General features: G+C 44.0%; 1 protein-coding gene across 6 annotated transcripts in view; it reads right to left on the bottom strand.

The window, feature by feature from the left end:
- LOC127421177 (membrane-spanning 4-domains subfamily A member 4A-like) overlaps nucleotides 1-15981 on the bottom strand; it is a 105460-nt gene extending 89479 nt beyond the window's left edge. For 3 of the 6 annotated variants that reach the window (XM_051664019.1, XM_051664046.1, XM_051664053.1), the window contains exon 1: nucleotides 12548-12627. Coding sequence is in view for 3 of the 6 variants with exons in the window: in XM_051664004.1 (XP_051519964.1) it covers nucleotides 1733-1750; nucleotides 3501-3638; nucleotides 3826-3975; nucleotides 4710-4766; nucleotides 4867-4989; nucleotides 11944-12108 (651 nt within the window). In the remaining 3 variants the exon portion in view is untranslated. Of the gene's footprint in view, nucleotides 1-1034; nucleotides 1751-3500; nucleotides 3639-3825; nucleotides 3976-4709; nucleotides 4767-4866; nucleotides 4990-11943; nucleotides 12133-12547; nucleotides 12652-14027 lie in introns of those variants that run through there. The other 3 variants (XM_051664004.1, XM_051664010.1, XM_051664038.1) reach the window with 3 other exon arrangements.
- Between the last annotated feature and the right edge of the window lie 222 nt (nucleotides 15982-16203).

Genomic DNA, 16203 nt, shown 5'->3' with positions numbered 1-16203 from the left:
TCTAGTTTCAGAACACTGAGGTAATAGTGGGTTTACCATGGAACAAAATGTTGTTGCTTTTTATAAATCTATAAGTGCTGCATAGAATTTTCTTTTTCTCAAATGTGCTCAAAATCTTTGCTCTAAAACCCTGCTCAAAAACATTTACTGTTTATAGTGTTGTCTGGATGACACAAAAAGTGCCTGCCAAAGCATAAGGCTTGACACAGTTTCTCAAAAATAAAATGAGCACAGACATTGCCGACACGCGTATCACATATAAATAAATGATAACTTTGAGGTCTTGCAGTGTATGAATAAAAGTTGCCTGTCTGGAAATATCTGTACTGAATCAATCAGTGTTAAAAATCCAGTGTATATAATTAATTTTCACATTTAAATTTCCCATTTAAATTTCTCCATCCTTAAATTCGTTTGAATGTTTATATATTTGAGGTGATGCATTTTTAATTTAATTAACTCATACATTGTTTTCAATTTTCAATTTTCACATTGCTATACAAATAGGCCTGATTTGTACTGAATGTATACTTTTGTTTGTTAACACTAAGTCTGAAATACATTTGTTCCATTTTTATATGGTTATGCCCTAATTGTTGTTTGTTTACATTGATTCTGTTGAGCACAAAATAACTATTTCTACACAAAGCTTTTTTTTTTTTTTTTGCTTTGTCTTAAAAATGATATAGGCTTTTGCAATAGTTTTATGGATGCATTGATGAATGTCTACTGAGTCATGTAGGCTCATTTTCATGATCTCACCTACGGCTAGAGAAGACAAGACCAATTATGGTATTAATATTGGACAAAATGACTGTTCTTCTCATTTAATCAATTTAATCAATAAATATTTATATTGTTTTGTCAAAATTTCCAGGAGCTGTATGTGCCTTAATTCTCAGGTATTTTGTCTTTTTTTAATTCAGATCACATCAACCTTAGTTTTCTGTGGTTATATTTTTACACTGGTTACAATAATTTATTTATTTAACACGTTACAAGATACAAGTCAAGATACAAGTCTTAGAAATGGAAATAGCATCAGTTTATTGGTACACACTGACAGGATATACAGTATAAGACATTAATAATTAAGACATTAAGAGACATATTGTCTTCTGTTTTATTATTTGTATTTTTTATTTTTTTGTCCATCATTAACCTTAAAAAAAATATTTTTACTTGAACGCAATAATATAGCATTGCCACTGTTTAAAAATGATGTATTTGGACAAAGTTAGTCATCTGCAATGTACACTGCAAAAAAATAAAAAAAATAAAAAAATATTTTAGAACCAAAGTACATCACTTTCATCAGCCATTTTTAATTTATTTTGTGTTGTGGATTAATTCTAAGAATGAAGAACCTGTGGACTCATTTGGATAACAGACACACAATAAACATACATGTTCAGGATATACTCAGCTCATTCAGAGTCTTTGTCAAAGAATGCAACCTTTGGTCCCTACCAGACATTTGAGAATAAAAATAAACGACATATAGTTGGGGCTTGAACAAAGAGTATTGGATAGAAGCATATCCTTTTTCTCCATATTTACAAATCTCACATGGAAATTTTTCAGTTTACCAACAATCATAACATAAAAATGTAAATAAATTCAGATGCCCCTAACAACAGGAAAGACTTTGAAAAAAAAAAAAAAACTTTGGTTGTCACAAGCTACAGTATAAGAAATGAATTCTTCGCAACATTTGGACTGTAAGATCTCCTCACTGTGAATCGGGTCTCTGTGGAGTGACAGACATGTTTCATTAGTTAGTTCACAAGAAACTCAACATAAGCACTTTTAATTCAATTAAGAGTCACAAGCCATAAGACTATTACTATTATATTATCTTTAACAAAAAATGAAAAGGAAATTTTCATGTTCTTTTGGATATGTGTTACCAATGTAATTCCTGCTAGTGGAGCTCCAAAAAGAACTTTGCGGACGGTTAAGTTACATCCATTTCTGGTATCTTTGTGCATATCCTGTGATAGTTTTACACAGTCATGACAGGAGTTTTGATAGCTTTGCACAGAGAAGGTTAGTGAGTGGTTTTATCACATTAGTATGGGTCCTTTTTAAGCTATAAAGTGAGTCACTAATAACTGACATTACATTAAAGGTGCACTCAGTAATTTATTATTATTATTATTTTATGCATTGTGGACCTACACTGACACCTAGGTGCCTCGATGCAGCATCTGTTGAATGCAAAAGTTAAGATTAAGCCAGTAGTATTTGGCTGGTCATGTGATCTCAACATGGCAGCCCCCATGAGGGGACCCTCCCTTTGTAAAATAAAACAGCTTTTATAAGGTAACTGATATGACTTTTAAGTCTTCATCTAATGTGAGTGGTCATGATTTTGTAAGTATGTTTTAAAATTGCAATTCAGTTCTTTAGATGTAAAACAATTTTAATAAGGCAAAAATTACAAAGTGCACCTTTAAAAAAAGATGGACTGGGGTATTTATAAATATTTTTCGTTCTGTGTTTCGCAAAAAAAAAAAACAAAAAAAAAAAAACAACAACAACAACATGCACACAACTAACCCTAGACAGTAGTTAACTAAGACCTGTCTCTCTCCTTCCTTTCCTGAGAATAATCCTGGAATGATCCACATAATGACCTGCTAGAAGTCGATGAATCTGGCTTCAAATGTGGACATTCCACTGAGACCACTCTCCTTTCTGTTTCAGATGTCACATCAGTACTACCTCAGGCTCCTACCTTGTCTTCCCTCAGCCTGATTTATGGTGCCATCACAGCAGCATACAAGGGTATTTCCTGTAGCCTTTACACTCACTGTCCCTTATTTGTGGTATGACTTTCCAACCTGAACAGTGGAATCCATCACAATCTTTAAAATTGGATGAAAATGACACTTCTTTCAGGTGTTAACTACCAAAAATAAATCATAATTACCTAATATATGAATGCACTTTAAAAATGTCCTTACTCTGTTGTTCTGCACTTATACTTATGCTCTGGCATTGTACTATTCAACTAAAATTTAGCATGCACTCTCAGAAAAAAATTGTACCATTTAAGGAACGAGGGCCATCACTTGGGTGGTACCCTAAATAAGACCTTTTTTTGTACCTCTAGTTAAAATTAAAAGCTTGTTTTAAATACATAACTGTGCCATATGGACCTATTGTTTACCTTTAAAGGTACATTTATATATCCTCTGAAAAAAATTAACAAAATTAAAAAAATAAAAACATACCTTTTTGTCTCCTTAAGGCTACAATATGTAACCAAAACAAAGGTACCCAGTGACGGATTTGAACTTTAAAAATACCTTTTTTTTTTTTTAAAGTGTGGTCACAATACTTTTTCACATAGTTTTCTCCATTGGATAATAATAAAAAAGTAAATATACCTATTTCCTAAAACTGTGGGATACCAGAATAACTGGGATAAAACTGCCTGCTACCCAGCTGGTAATGGTCAAGGTACATTCTTCACCACTTGGTAAATTGGTTACCTGGTTTAGTAAAACATTGACAACTGTAGTGTCTCTGTTGCAGGTGACTTTGCAGGCAAATGCTGAGATGCAGATGGAGATGATGAACTGAAGAATGGAGAACACCAGCAATATTCCACTGATCCCACTAACATGAATCTACAAAGAATTCAACATCCCCATGTATATAAGTATTACCACAAATTAAATCTCATCAAATATACTGAGTTTCTAAAACTTATTTTGAAGGAGACACCACTTTAAACTGTTAAAACCTAAAAACAAATGAATAAATAATTAAATAACATTTAAGGAATCATAGCAAAATTCATACAAAATTTAATACCTTTGTATTTGAACATAGGGTCTGTTCAGAGTCTCTGTTACCATAGAAGCAATATCGATCGGTCATGATTTCTATTTCTATGGACGTCAGAATTATGGTTACCCCTGCAGTTATGGTACTGAACACATTCATTCCAAGAGATGCTTTCACCTAGGGAGAAAAGCATTAAAAGAATTTACTGGATTATTAATTGCATAAACTTAAAACTTCATAAATTCATTTTATATACATACAGTATGTGCATTTTTTTTTCATTTATACATAATGGGTCCATTGTCTTGATCTGTTAGTGGTAAAGAGATGAATGTCTCATTTTGTTAAGGAAGCCGAGAAAAACCATCAGCTGCACAGATTGAGCTCACTATTAAAATGTTTGTAAACATGCACTTGTGTAATTATTAAGCTCACTGACTGCACTTGTAGCAGGCATTTCTCTTGCTGAAAACCCAAAGAAGGCCAAAAGATCCAGTGCATCAGTACAACAACAGCTGAGGTAATAGAGGGTTTACCCTGGAACATGCAGTATTGTGGTTGCCGTTTTAGTCCACTGATGAAAATGTATCAGTTCTATATGCAGTTTCTTCTCAAAGAACAGATCATTTAAAAAAGAAAAAAGCTTGCAGAAACTCATGTTTACAATTGAATATCAGTTTTGCATATGGTGCAAATCTTCAGAGTCCTTGGTCCTCCAGAGTAAAGCCACAATGAGACACTCAAAGCTTTGCTACTAACATATCACACCTGGACTGCTACTAAATGTCTGACAGCTTGTGGTGATTGAATTTGTACAGCAGTAATTTCAGTAATTTTGGAGCATTGGAGACAACCTCACAAATGAAGAGTACTATGTTCTAAAATCTATGGGTTATACGGTATATACACACCAAACATGGATTAAGTTTCTTCGCTGCAGCAACAGACAAAGAGCCGGCACTGATGTACTGTGGACGAAACAGAGGAAATGTTGAAGTCCATATTGGAAATTATAATAAGAGCAATAAAGACAGAGGCAATAAAGCAAAACCATTCAATTAATCTTACAATGAGGGATCCCCAGTAGAATACGCCACTAAAGACTGTTGCACTACTGAAATGGTATTTGTTGCCGATGGTAAGGACAATACCAAATAAGATGCCAATCACTCCAGTCATAATCTGGACAGTCTAAAGAGGGCAGATACGGGTCTTTCGATTAGTGTTACATTCTTGTTAGCATTTTAAATCACAAGTCAATTCATTTGTATTTGTTTAGAGCTTTTCACAAAACACATCGTTTCAAAGCAGCTTTACAGAAAAGTATGCTGTAATGTCTTAAAGTCCTCGTTTAGCAGTTTAATTTAAAAACATCATTGAAAATCATTCCATTAACAAAAATAAAATATTTACAGTCTTACAGTTACTACAATGGAATATAGACAGGCCAATACATGGTAAATTTGTTTCTTGCTTACGTGACCAAACAGTAAATGCCTGGACAATTGTTTTACTTTATTAATATTATTATTTATTAATTTATTTTTCAGTTTATTTTCTGTAGTTTATGCCATTATGAATTACATCCTTTTATCTCTCACAGATTCGCACAAAGAAACATCATGGTTACTGGTGTAATCTCCGTTCCCTGATGGAGGGAATGAGACGTTGGTGTCGATGTAGTGACACTAGGGGTCACTCTTGGGAGCCCGAGACACCTCTGGTCTTTGATAAAAGGCCAATGAAAATTGGCGAGTGGTATTTGCATGCCACTCCCCCGAACATACGGGTATAAAAGGAGCTGGTATGCAACCACTCATTCAGGTTTTACGCTGAGGAGCCGATATAAGGTCCGGCCATTTCAGCGGGTAGTTCAGCGTTGTGGCAGGAGGGACCAACGTCTCGTTCCCTCCATCAGGGAACGGAGGTTACACCAGTAACCATGACGTTCCCTATCTGTCACTCATTCAATGTTGGTGTCGATGTAGTGACACTAGGGGTCCCTATACAAAACGCCACAAGGCTGAACTGTGTTATGTGAACTGGCGGTGTGTGGTGGGCAGACTTGCTGTGTGCCTCATAGCCAGCACACCAGGTCAACACGTAACCTCCCCCAACACAGTTATGAGTGTCGAACGGCCCTTTTTGGGGACAAGTCGACTACCCAGAGATAGAGACCAGTTGTGGCCTCTTTCCCCTTCTCTTTTTCTACTCCCTAAAAGAGAAGGGGGATTATCCGACTGGGCCTCCAGGTCTAGTCGGGGGGTGTCCCTCCCAAGGGGAGGACACCGCGGAGACCACACCTCGCCCCAAGAGAGGGGGGGATATTTAAATGGAAGAACACATCACGTGGTCTTTCCAACCATGTGGAGAGCCTTCAAGGTAGATCCTGCCCAATGGGGGAGGAGTTATTACAACATGGAGACTGGGACAGAGGGGCTCTGCCCAAGGAAAACGCAGTTTGCCAACAGGGAAATGAATTAACGGAAGATATAGATCGCATGGGGTTAGCCTTACAGGGAACTGCCACATGCGGAGCACCTACCCCAGAACCGGGCTCTTAGTTAGCGCGTGTACTGGGCTGGCAGCGAGTCTCTCCGAAAACTCGACTGCCACAGGGCTCGGAGGAAGTCAACCAGGGAACAACTTTTGTGAACACTACTGGGAATTAACAGCGCATGTCTTCAGCTCAAAAGGAGGTGGAAGGCACTATGTGCAAGCGATACACCCGGCCGGCTATCCTACTACCTGGGATGAAACCGGTTCCACCCGGAGGTTGTAGAACCTTGCAAAGGTGTTGGGTGTTGCCCAGCCCGCTGCTCTGCAAATGTCTGTTAGAGAGGCACCTCTGGCCATGGCCCAAGAAGCCGCTACACCACGGGTAGAATGGGCTCGTAGCCCTATCGGGGGCGGCATGTTTTGGGCGAGATATGCCATAGTTATGGCGTCAATGAGCCAGTGGGCGATCCTCTACTTGGAGACAGCGCTTCCTTTCCGCTGTGCACCAAAAGCAGACAAAGAGCTGCTCAGAGATTCTAAAGCTCTGCGTGTGATCCAAATAGATGCATAAAGCGCGCACCGGACAAAGCAATGACAGGGCTGGGTCTGCCTCCTCCTGGGGCAGTGCTTGCAGGTTCACCACCTGGTCCCTAAAAGGAGTGGTGGGAACCTTGGGCACATAGCCCGGTCGGGGTCTCAGGATCACGTGAGAATAGCCCGGACCGAACTCCAGGCACGTTTCGCTGACAGAGAACGCTTGCAGGTCACCTACCCTCTTGATGGAAGTGAGTGCAGTCAGGAGGGCAGTCTTCAAGGAGAGTGCCTTAAGCTCGGCTGACTGCAAAGCTCAAAGGGGGCTCTCTGTAGAACCTGAAAAACTACAGAGGTCCGATGAGGGAACGAGGCGCGGCCTGGAGGGATTCAGCCTCCAGGCACCTCTTAGGAACCTGATGATCAGATCATGCTTCCCTAAGGACTTACCGTCGACTGCGTCATGGTGTGCTGCTATGGCAGCAACGTACACCTTCAAGGTGGAAGGGGACAGCCTCCCTTCCAACCTCTTTTGCAGGAAGGAAAGCACTGATCTGACTGCGCATCTCTGGGGGTCTTCCCGATGGGAAGAACACCACTTAGTGAACAGACGCCACTTAAAGGCATACAGGCGCCTCGTAGAGGGAGCCCTAGCCTGAGTGAACGTGTCTACCATCACAGGTGGGAGACAGCTTAGGTCTTCCGCGTCCCATCCAGGGGCCAGACATGGAGATTCCAGAGGTCTGGGTGCGGGTGCCGGATGGTGCCCCTTCCCTGAGAAAGAAGGTCCTTCCTCAGGGGAATTTGCCCGGGGAGAGCTGTCGCGAGGAGCGTGAGGTCCGAGCACCACGTCTGAGTGGGCCAGTAGGGTGCTTACCAGGACGACCTTCTCCTCGTTCTCCCTGACCTTGCACAGGGTCTGTGCAAGCAGGCTCACTGGGGGAAAACGCATATTTGCGAATGCCAGGGGACCAGCTGTGTGCCAGCACGTCTATGCCGAGGAAGGCCTCGGTCAGGGCGTACCAGAGCGGGCAGTGGGGAGGATTCTTGGGAGGCGAACAGGTGCACCTGTGCCTGTCGAATCGACTCCAAATCAGCTATACCACCTGAAGGTGGAGTCTCCACTCTCCCTTGAGGGTAACCTGTTGTGATGGCGCGTCCGCCGAAGTGTTGAGGTTGCCTGGGATGTGAGTGGCTTGCAGCGACTTGAGGTGCTGCTGACTCCGTTGGAGGAGACGGCGGGCGAGTTGTGACATACAGCGGGAGCGCAGACCGCCTTGGCGGTTGACATATGCTACCGCTGCCGTGCTGTCTGTCCGAACCAGTATGTGCTTGCCCTGGATCAATGGCCGGAACCTCCGCAGGGTGAGCAGAATTGCCAGTAACTCGAGGCAGTTGATGTGCCAATGCAGCCGCGGACCCGTCCAGAGGCCGGCGGCTGTGTGCCCGTTGCCAACAGCGCCCCAGCCCGTTTTGGAGGCGTCTGTCATGACCACGACGTGCCTGGAGACCAGTTCTAGGGGAACACCTGCTCGTAGAAACGAGAGGTCAGTCCAAGGACTGAAAAGACGGTGACAGACCGACGTAATGGCCACGCGGTGTGTCCCGTGGCGCCATGCCCATCTCGGGACTCGAGTCTGGAGCCAGTGCTGAAGCGGCCTCATATGCATCAACCCGAGCGGGGTGGCCACCGCCGAGGATGCCATATGCCCCAGGAGCCTCTGAAAAAGTTTCAGTGGAACCGCTGTTTTCTGTTTGAACGCCTTCAAACAGGCCAGCACCGACTGGGTGCGCTCGTTCGTAAGGTGCGCCGTCAAGGAGACTGAGTCCAACTCCAAACCGAGAAAAGAGATGCTCTGAACCGGGAGGAGCTTGCTCTTTTCCCAGCTGACCCGAAGCCCTAGTTGGCTGAGGTGTGAGAGCACCAGGTCCCTGTGTGCGCATAACACATCTCGAGAGTGAGCTAAGATTAGCCAGTCATCGAGATAGTTGAGAATGCGAATGCCCACCTCCCTTAACGGGGCAAGGGCAGCCTCTGCGATCTTTGTAAAGACGCGAGGAGACAGGGACAGGCCGAAAGGTAGGACTTGTACTGATACGCCTGACCCTCGAACGCGAACCGCAGGAAGGGTCTGTGTCGAGGAAGGATCGAGACGTGAAAGTACGCATCCTTCGGGTCTACCGCCGCGAACCAATCTTGATGCCGGACGCTCGCTAGAATGCGTCTTTGCGTCAGCATCTTAAACGGGAGTCTGTGTAAAGCCCGGTTCAGTACTCGCAGGTCCAAGATTGGCCGCAACCCACCGCCTTTTTTCGGTACAATGAAGTAGGGGCTGTAAAACCCTTTCTTCATCTCGGCTGGAGGGACAGGTTCTATCGCGTCCTTCCGTAGGAGGGTAGTGATCTCCGTGCAAAGTAGCAGCGTTTTTGTCTTTCACCAAGGTGAAGTGGACACCGCTGAACCTGGGCGGATGCCCGGCGAAGTGAATCGCGCAGCCGAGTCGGACGGTCCGGACCAGCCCTCGTGATGGACTGGAAGGCGCAAGCCATGCGTCCAAGTTCCGCGCAAGGGGGACCAAAGGGGCAACATCATCGGATGTACCGGCAGATGGGGCCTCGCGGCGCGGCGGAGCTCGAGGTGCCACACCACGTCGTGGCCGTGCTGAGTCCGAGGACATCGAAGCACTTACCTGGCTCCTTGTGACCACCCCCGGAACAGCCTGGGATGGGGGAGGAAGAGGCCTGTCCTCATGACCCGTGGAGACTGACACATCGGGGGCGGATTTGTGCCACACCTGGGCGCTCAGGGCGGGAGACCGCCGCTGGAGCGCCAACCTGCCAAATGGAGTGGTGGATGGTGGTCGTGATGCCAGCCGTACACACCAGATACGTGACCCAGGGAACAAGGAAACCACTCTTGCTGAGCTCCTGAGTACTGCAGCCACTTGGGCATGCAGCGCAATTAAATGCAAAAGGTAACAAAAAGTTGAAGATCTGCTTACCAGCTCCAGAGCAGCGGGTTTCGTTGTCCCTGGGTCGCCCGTCTCAAGGGCGCTTTGAAGCCTTTCACGGGTTCTGGGCAGCAGCGAGACGGGTGGCGTCTGCTTCCTGCGGTGGGCTCCACGCCGGGGCCAGGCCGAAGGGGCGGGCTGCGGCGGAGCCGGTGCAGTCACCGCAGGGGGACGCCCTTGGCGATGAGTAGATGGGGTGCGGGATCTTGAGCCGCGCCGGGGCAGGATATGCCAGCTAGCATCCATCTACTGCTCTACCATCGAGAACTGCTGGCCAAAGTCCTCGACGGTGTCGCCGAATAGGCCCACCTGGGAAATGGGGGCAGCAAGGAATCGTGTCTTGTCGGCCTCACCCATCTCAACCAGGTTGAGCCAAAGGTGGTGCTCCTGGACCACTAGTGTGGCCATCGTCCGCCCGAGAGACCGCGCCGTGACCGCCGTCGCTCGGAGAGCGAGGTCGGTCGCCGAGCGCAGTTCCTGCATCAATCCCGGGGCGGAACTACCCTCGTGCAATTCCTTTAGCACCTTGGCGGACTTGCAGGAGAGCCATGGCGTGCAGGGCGGAGGCGGCTTGTCCAGCGGCACCGTAGGCCTTGGCCGTCAGAGACGACGTAAATCTACAGGCCTTGGACGGGGGCTTTGGGCACCCACGCCAGGTAGCGGCACTCTGCGGGCATAGGTGCACCGCGAGCGCCTTTATCCACCGGGGGATTGCCGAATAACCCTTGGCCGCCCCACCATCGAGGGTAGTGAGAGCGGGGAAGCTGAAAAGATCGGGACCGGGCAGTAAAAAGTGCCTCCCGCGACCTTGTCAGCAGCGCCGCGAGCCCAGGAACCAATCACCGAGCCGCGAGGGTTCAGGGAAGAGCGGTGAAATCCACTCTAACCGACGCTCGCAGCTGCCCGGGAAAGCATGTCGTCATCTCTGCGTCAGCCTGTGACTGGGCGATCGACCCCGAAGGGAGGAGCCCAGCTGAGGCTTCTGACTGGATGAGCCCGCTCTCCGATGCTGCGCTTGAGAGCTCATCACTTTCGCGGGCTCCGAATAAGAGGTCGAACTCGCCGTGAGACGAGCCGGCGGACTCACCCGGAAGCCCGATCGGGGCAGACGAGCGTGCTGGGGAATGGGAGGTCCGCGGGGGGATACCCGGCGGAGGCGGTCCCATTGGGGTCCCCAAATCGCCCCCAGTGCTAGCCGCGCTGGCCTCAAACCCATGGGTAAAAGGACCGAGGCGGGAGCCTCTGGGGTGGCTCGCTTTCTTACGAAGGCGAGCCGCGACCGCAACGTTGCCATGGACATATTCTCGCAATGAGAACATGACCATCCACGAACGCTGTCTCCGCGTGAGCAGTGCCCAGACACAAAAGACAGTGATTGTGACCGTTAGAAGGCGAGAGATAACGAGCACAACCAGGAATAAAACACAATCGGAAAAGCATCTTTAAAAAGACGCGTCTTTAAAAAGACGTTCCGTGTGTGCGCTCTTTTAGAGAAATATATACTCTTTTAGAGGGGAAAAATGCTCTTTCAGAAAATATACTCTCTAGTTTTTCTGCCGAAGCGCCCAGGGGCATTCTCTGCAGTGCACCAGTGCAGAGGAGGGAGAAGCCGCCGAAATGCGCCATCAGATCCAGCAGAGGTGAATGAACAGTAGTATTCAGCTCAGTGAGCATGACCGTTCGGCTCCGAAGAGAAAATCTGAATGAGTGGTTGCATACCAGCTCCTTTTATACCCGTATGTTCGGGGGAGTGGCATGCAAATACCACTCGCCAATTTTCATTGGCCTTTTATCAAAGACCAGAGGTGTCTCGGGCTCCCAAGAGTGACCCCTCGTGTCACTACATCGACACCAACGTCGAGTGAGTGACAGATAGGGAACACACAGAACCAACATATATCTAAGCACTTGAGGACACATCACAAGAGCTTGTCTGTATTTTTTATGCATTTTTCCAACAGGTGTCCTAGAAGTACAGTACTATTTAAATACAAAAAAAAAAAAAAAAAAAACATAATTAAATGAATGTAAGATTATGTTTTATTTTTAAGCATTGTTACATTTGAAACACATAGCAGACAATTCTTGTTTTAAATATACATACCCCCAATGACTTTGGTTGTACTTTGAGGAATCCTTTAAGAACAGTACTGCAATGTGATACTCTTTCAGCTTGTCCATCATCAGAAATAACACTGTCTTGTGCCACCTGTGGATTTATTTGGATGACAACTGTAGCATTGTCGGTTGATATGATCTTGCTGGTCATTCTAGAAAAAGTTCTGGAAGTCACCTGTATGTACATAATAGTGATAAATATGTCTTATCAAATGTTCCCATTAATACGTTGGATAAGTTCAAGAATTAACACAGATGGACAAAAGTGATTATTTTTGACAAAAATATTTCCATTGGATTTGTTTCTTTCTTTATTAAGGTCAGAGGTTGAAATTTGTATATTTAAGCTGATTTTAAAATTAAGTTATGGATAACAGTATATACTGGTTTTGTAGTGTAATGTTGAATCAAATCCCAAAAGTTTTAAATTAAGTTTTTATTATCAAACTACAAGAATAAATGAGTACTGACTACTAAAAACAATATTTTGTGTGAAAGATTTTACTAGGTCAAAAGATGAGCATTTTTAAATGTATACAATTTGCCATATATACAATCTCAGAAAAAATGTATGCAATAAAATATTTTACCTTAAATTAAATGAGTTTTCTTGATGTTGTTGTCTAATGGCTCTTATAGCTCGTACGTATCTTTGTGTGTGTGTGTGTGTGTGTGTGTGTGTGTGTGGACTCACTGTAAAGAACCACTAAGGAGGGGCTCAAAATCTGTGAGTTGAATATTAAGGATGTTTTTTTTATTGATGCCCCTCCTCTTAAAATACAAAGGACTTTACATATAGATGAAAAACATTATACAAAGTGGGAGAAATGATGGCTATTGATGGAATCCAACAAAATCTGTGTTTTTCTTGGCTAGATGGTTTAACATAAATAGTAAGATGCACTGGCATATGCATTTTTGCACGTTACTTATGTGAGAATGTATTTAAGCAGAAAACATTTGTGTTTCTGAATCACTAAGATTGATTTCATTTTCAAAAATAGTCACTGACTTGGCACGCACTTTCTGCAAATTCAAAATGCAGAATGCAAAACGTATCCTAAGCAAAAACTCAAATGCCCAAAAGAAGACTCATCAGTACTGTTTATACTGTATATTGTGATTCTTTTGCATCTTGTGTCTTCTGTAAGAAACACAGCCCCATTTGAAGTGGGCCCCAGTTTGGTCAGTATATTCTGCTTTTGTAAAGACTTGAATTTTCCAGGTTAGGAGTTCTGGTTTCACATATGCTTGATGTTTGAGGCCTCAGAACATGCGCGTAAGGCTCATTTCATATCCTTATAAAGACTCTTGGCAGGTACTCTCGTCTACGTCAGTGAACGTGAAGACTGCCTTTAGCTCTTCTAGAAGAAATTAAAGGTCATCTTATGGACAAATAAATGAAAAATGCTTTTTTAATGGCAAAACTTTTTATAAATAAAATTAAAAGGGACTTTTTAGTTGAATATTCTGTATGAATTAACTACCAACATTCATGAAAGTGTATCATCCAGCTTAATTTCTGTTCCTGTTATCCCTGCCAGAAAGCACATGGCTTAGGTTTCCTATGGTGGGACAGGCACGAATAGTAACTTAGTCCACGGGAGACTCCACATTAGCATTTTTAACTCTATCAATAAGACCCACAGGAAATAAAGACCATTTAATATACTATATTAAATAAACACAAAAAGGAAAAAGGCTCACTCGTTACAAGGTGGATGTGACAAAGTTCTTGTACTCTCTCAAGGAGGAAGCGGGGGCCAGGTGAACAGTTCTTGTAATTCTTTATTTTTACAATGCTTTTCACCATAAGTCAAACGGTTCACTTTACAGCCCACACAAAAATACATGCGCACACACACACAAACACACACACACACACACATGCACACGCAGACATGCACACACATGCGCGCACACGCGTGCACACACACAAGTTCAGGCTCGGCTCATTCTCTCTCCTCCGACAGTCTGGATTGCCCTTTAAATCCCTCTCCGCTCTCACTGCAAATACAAAACAACTGTTAGAGGTGATTTCCCACAGGTGTCAATCCTTACCGTACTCACACAAGTTCAGGCTCGGCTCTCTCTCTCTCCTCCGGCAGTCTGGATTGCCCTTTAAATACCTCTCCGCTCTCACTGCAAACACAAAACAGCTGTTAGAGGTGATTGTCCACAGGTGTCTATCCTTACCGTACTCACACAAGTTCAGGCTCGGCTCTCTCTCTTTCCTCCGGCGGTCTGGATTGTCCTTTAAATCCCTCTCCGTTCTCACTGCAAACACAAAACAGCTGTTAGAGCTGATTTCCCATAGGTGTCATTCCTTACCCTACTCACTCTCTCTGCCTTGCTCTCAACAGAGGTCGCTCGGCCACGCCCTTATCACCACAGTGGAAAAAAACAGAAGTCTATTTTTGCCCTTGCTCAGACATATACAAAAGAATCTACTCATTTCAGAACACTCGAGTAAATGACAGTTAACCATGGAACATATATATATATATATATATATATATATATATATAGCTGAAAAAAATTACTTGGTGTTTGTATTTATAATTTTTGTTGTTGTGTAGTTTATTCCTTATTTAGAAGGTTATTATCCATTAAGTCTTCTCTCTTCCTGCAGCACATATCAGTCTAAATGAGGACAGTGAGTCTGGCCTCTTAATAAGCTTTATAGACCTGCAGACTCTCATCAATGATCCAATCAATTGCATGTGTACACACACACACAATACAGACACACACACACACACACACACACACACACACTCACACTAAGTGCATTAATATTCTGAGAAGGAAAGCATAATTTGGAAAGCTATGTATTAAAGAAATGTTCTAGGTTCAATCAAGTTAAGCTTAATTTATTGCATAATGTTGATAACTACCAAAATAATTTATGTTTTTCCTTTAAAAAAAAAATAAACAGATCAGCGTTAGAGTAAGGCACTTACAATGGAAGTCATTTGTACCACCGTTCCAATTTTGGGAGCTCAAAGGGTAAAACATTTTGCTCACATTTTTTTAAAGAACTTACATAAATTATTCCATAAAAGCTAGCCAAGAAAAACTAGCAAATAATTATTTGACCTGTAAAGTGGTCAAAATCGTCATTTTTGTAGTGAGCTACTGTTCTAGGTGGATTCCTGTGTGTGGCTGGCACCAGTACACAAAGCAGTCATGCACTGGTTTCATGTAAATACGTAACAATCAGCTTTTATTTAAACAGTTACATTTTTTTTTTTAAATCTGGATTTTTTTTTCATCGTAGGACACTATGCAGTATGCACGTATGTAGACAACAGGACGGAGACACGTTTATGTTCTTCTGCTGCAAAATACTTGATCAGCTTCATGTTAACAAGGAAGTTAAATCACATCCCTTCTTGGTATCATTGTGCAGTGTGCAAAAGTTAGTGGGACTATACAGGGTTTACGACCGTCCTTACGTCATCATGACATTGAAGTTGAAATATTATATATAGCCTAACTTTAAACAGACAAGGCTAGTAGGCTATTGCATCACATATTGTAGCATCATGTTAACATGCAAATCCTAAATCTATACTTTTAAAACAATGTTCCTCTTCTGTCACTCACTCAACGTTGTGTCAATGTAGTGACACTAGGGGTCACTCTTGAGAGCCCCGATCACCTCAGATCTTTGAGAAAAGGCCAATGAGAATTGCCGAGTGGAATTTGCATGCCACTCCCCGGACATACGGGTATAAAAGGGAGCTGGAATGCAGGATCATTCAGATATTTTCTTCGGAGCCGAGCGGTTGTACTATCAGTGAGCTGAATACTACTGCTGTTCCATTCACCTCTTAAGAAGTGTATGCTGTTGGATATACGGCGCATTTCCAGCGGCTTTCTCTCCTTCTGCACGACGAGTGCAGATTTCGCCTCTGGGCACTTCGACAGTGCTAAAAGAGTGTATGTTCCTGCTAAAGAGTATATTTTCTCTATTAGATCACACACATTGACGTTGAATGTAAAGATGCCTTTCCATCTTTGTGTGATTCCTGGATGCGGTCATTATCTCTCCGCCTCTGACGGCCACGGGTGCTGCCTCGCGTGTCTGGGCAGCGATCACACTGAGACAGCGTTTGTGGATGGCTCATGTTCTCATTGCGAGGATATGACCATGGAAACGTTGCGGTCGCGGCTTTCCTTCTTCCGAGGGAAAGCCACTCTAGCCGCCCCCCCCCCCCCCCACGCTGTGCTTTCTACCCAC

The sequence above is a fragment of the Myxocyprinus asiaticus genome, chromosome 3 (assembly GCF_019703515.2).
Source record: "Myxocyprinus asiaticus isolate MX2 ecotype Aquarium Trade chromosome 3, UBuf_Myxa_2, whole genome shotgun sequence".
NCBI classification, from domain to species: domain Eukaryota; kingdom Metazoa; phylum Chordata; class Actinopteri; order Cypriniformes; family Catostomidae; genus Myxocyprinus; species Myxocyprinus asiaticus.
This window is presented reverse-complemented; position numbering and strand designations above follow the sequence as displayed.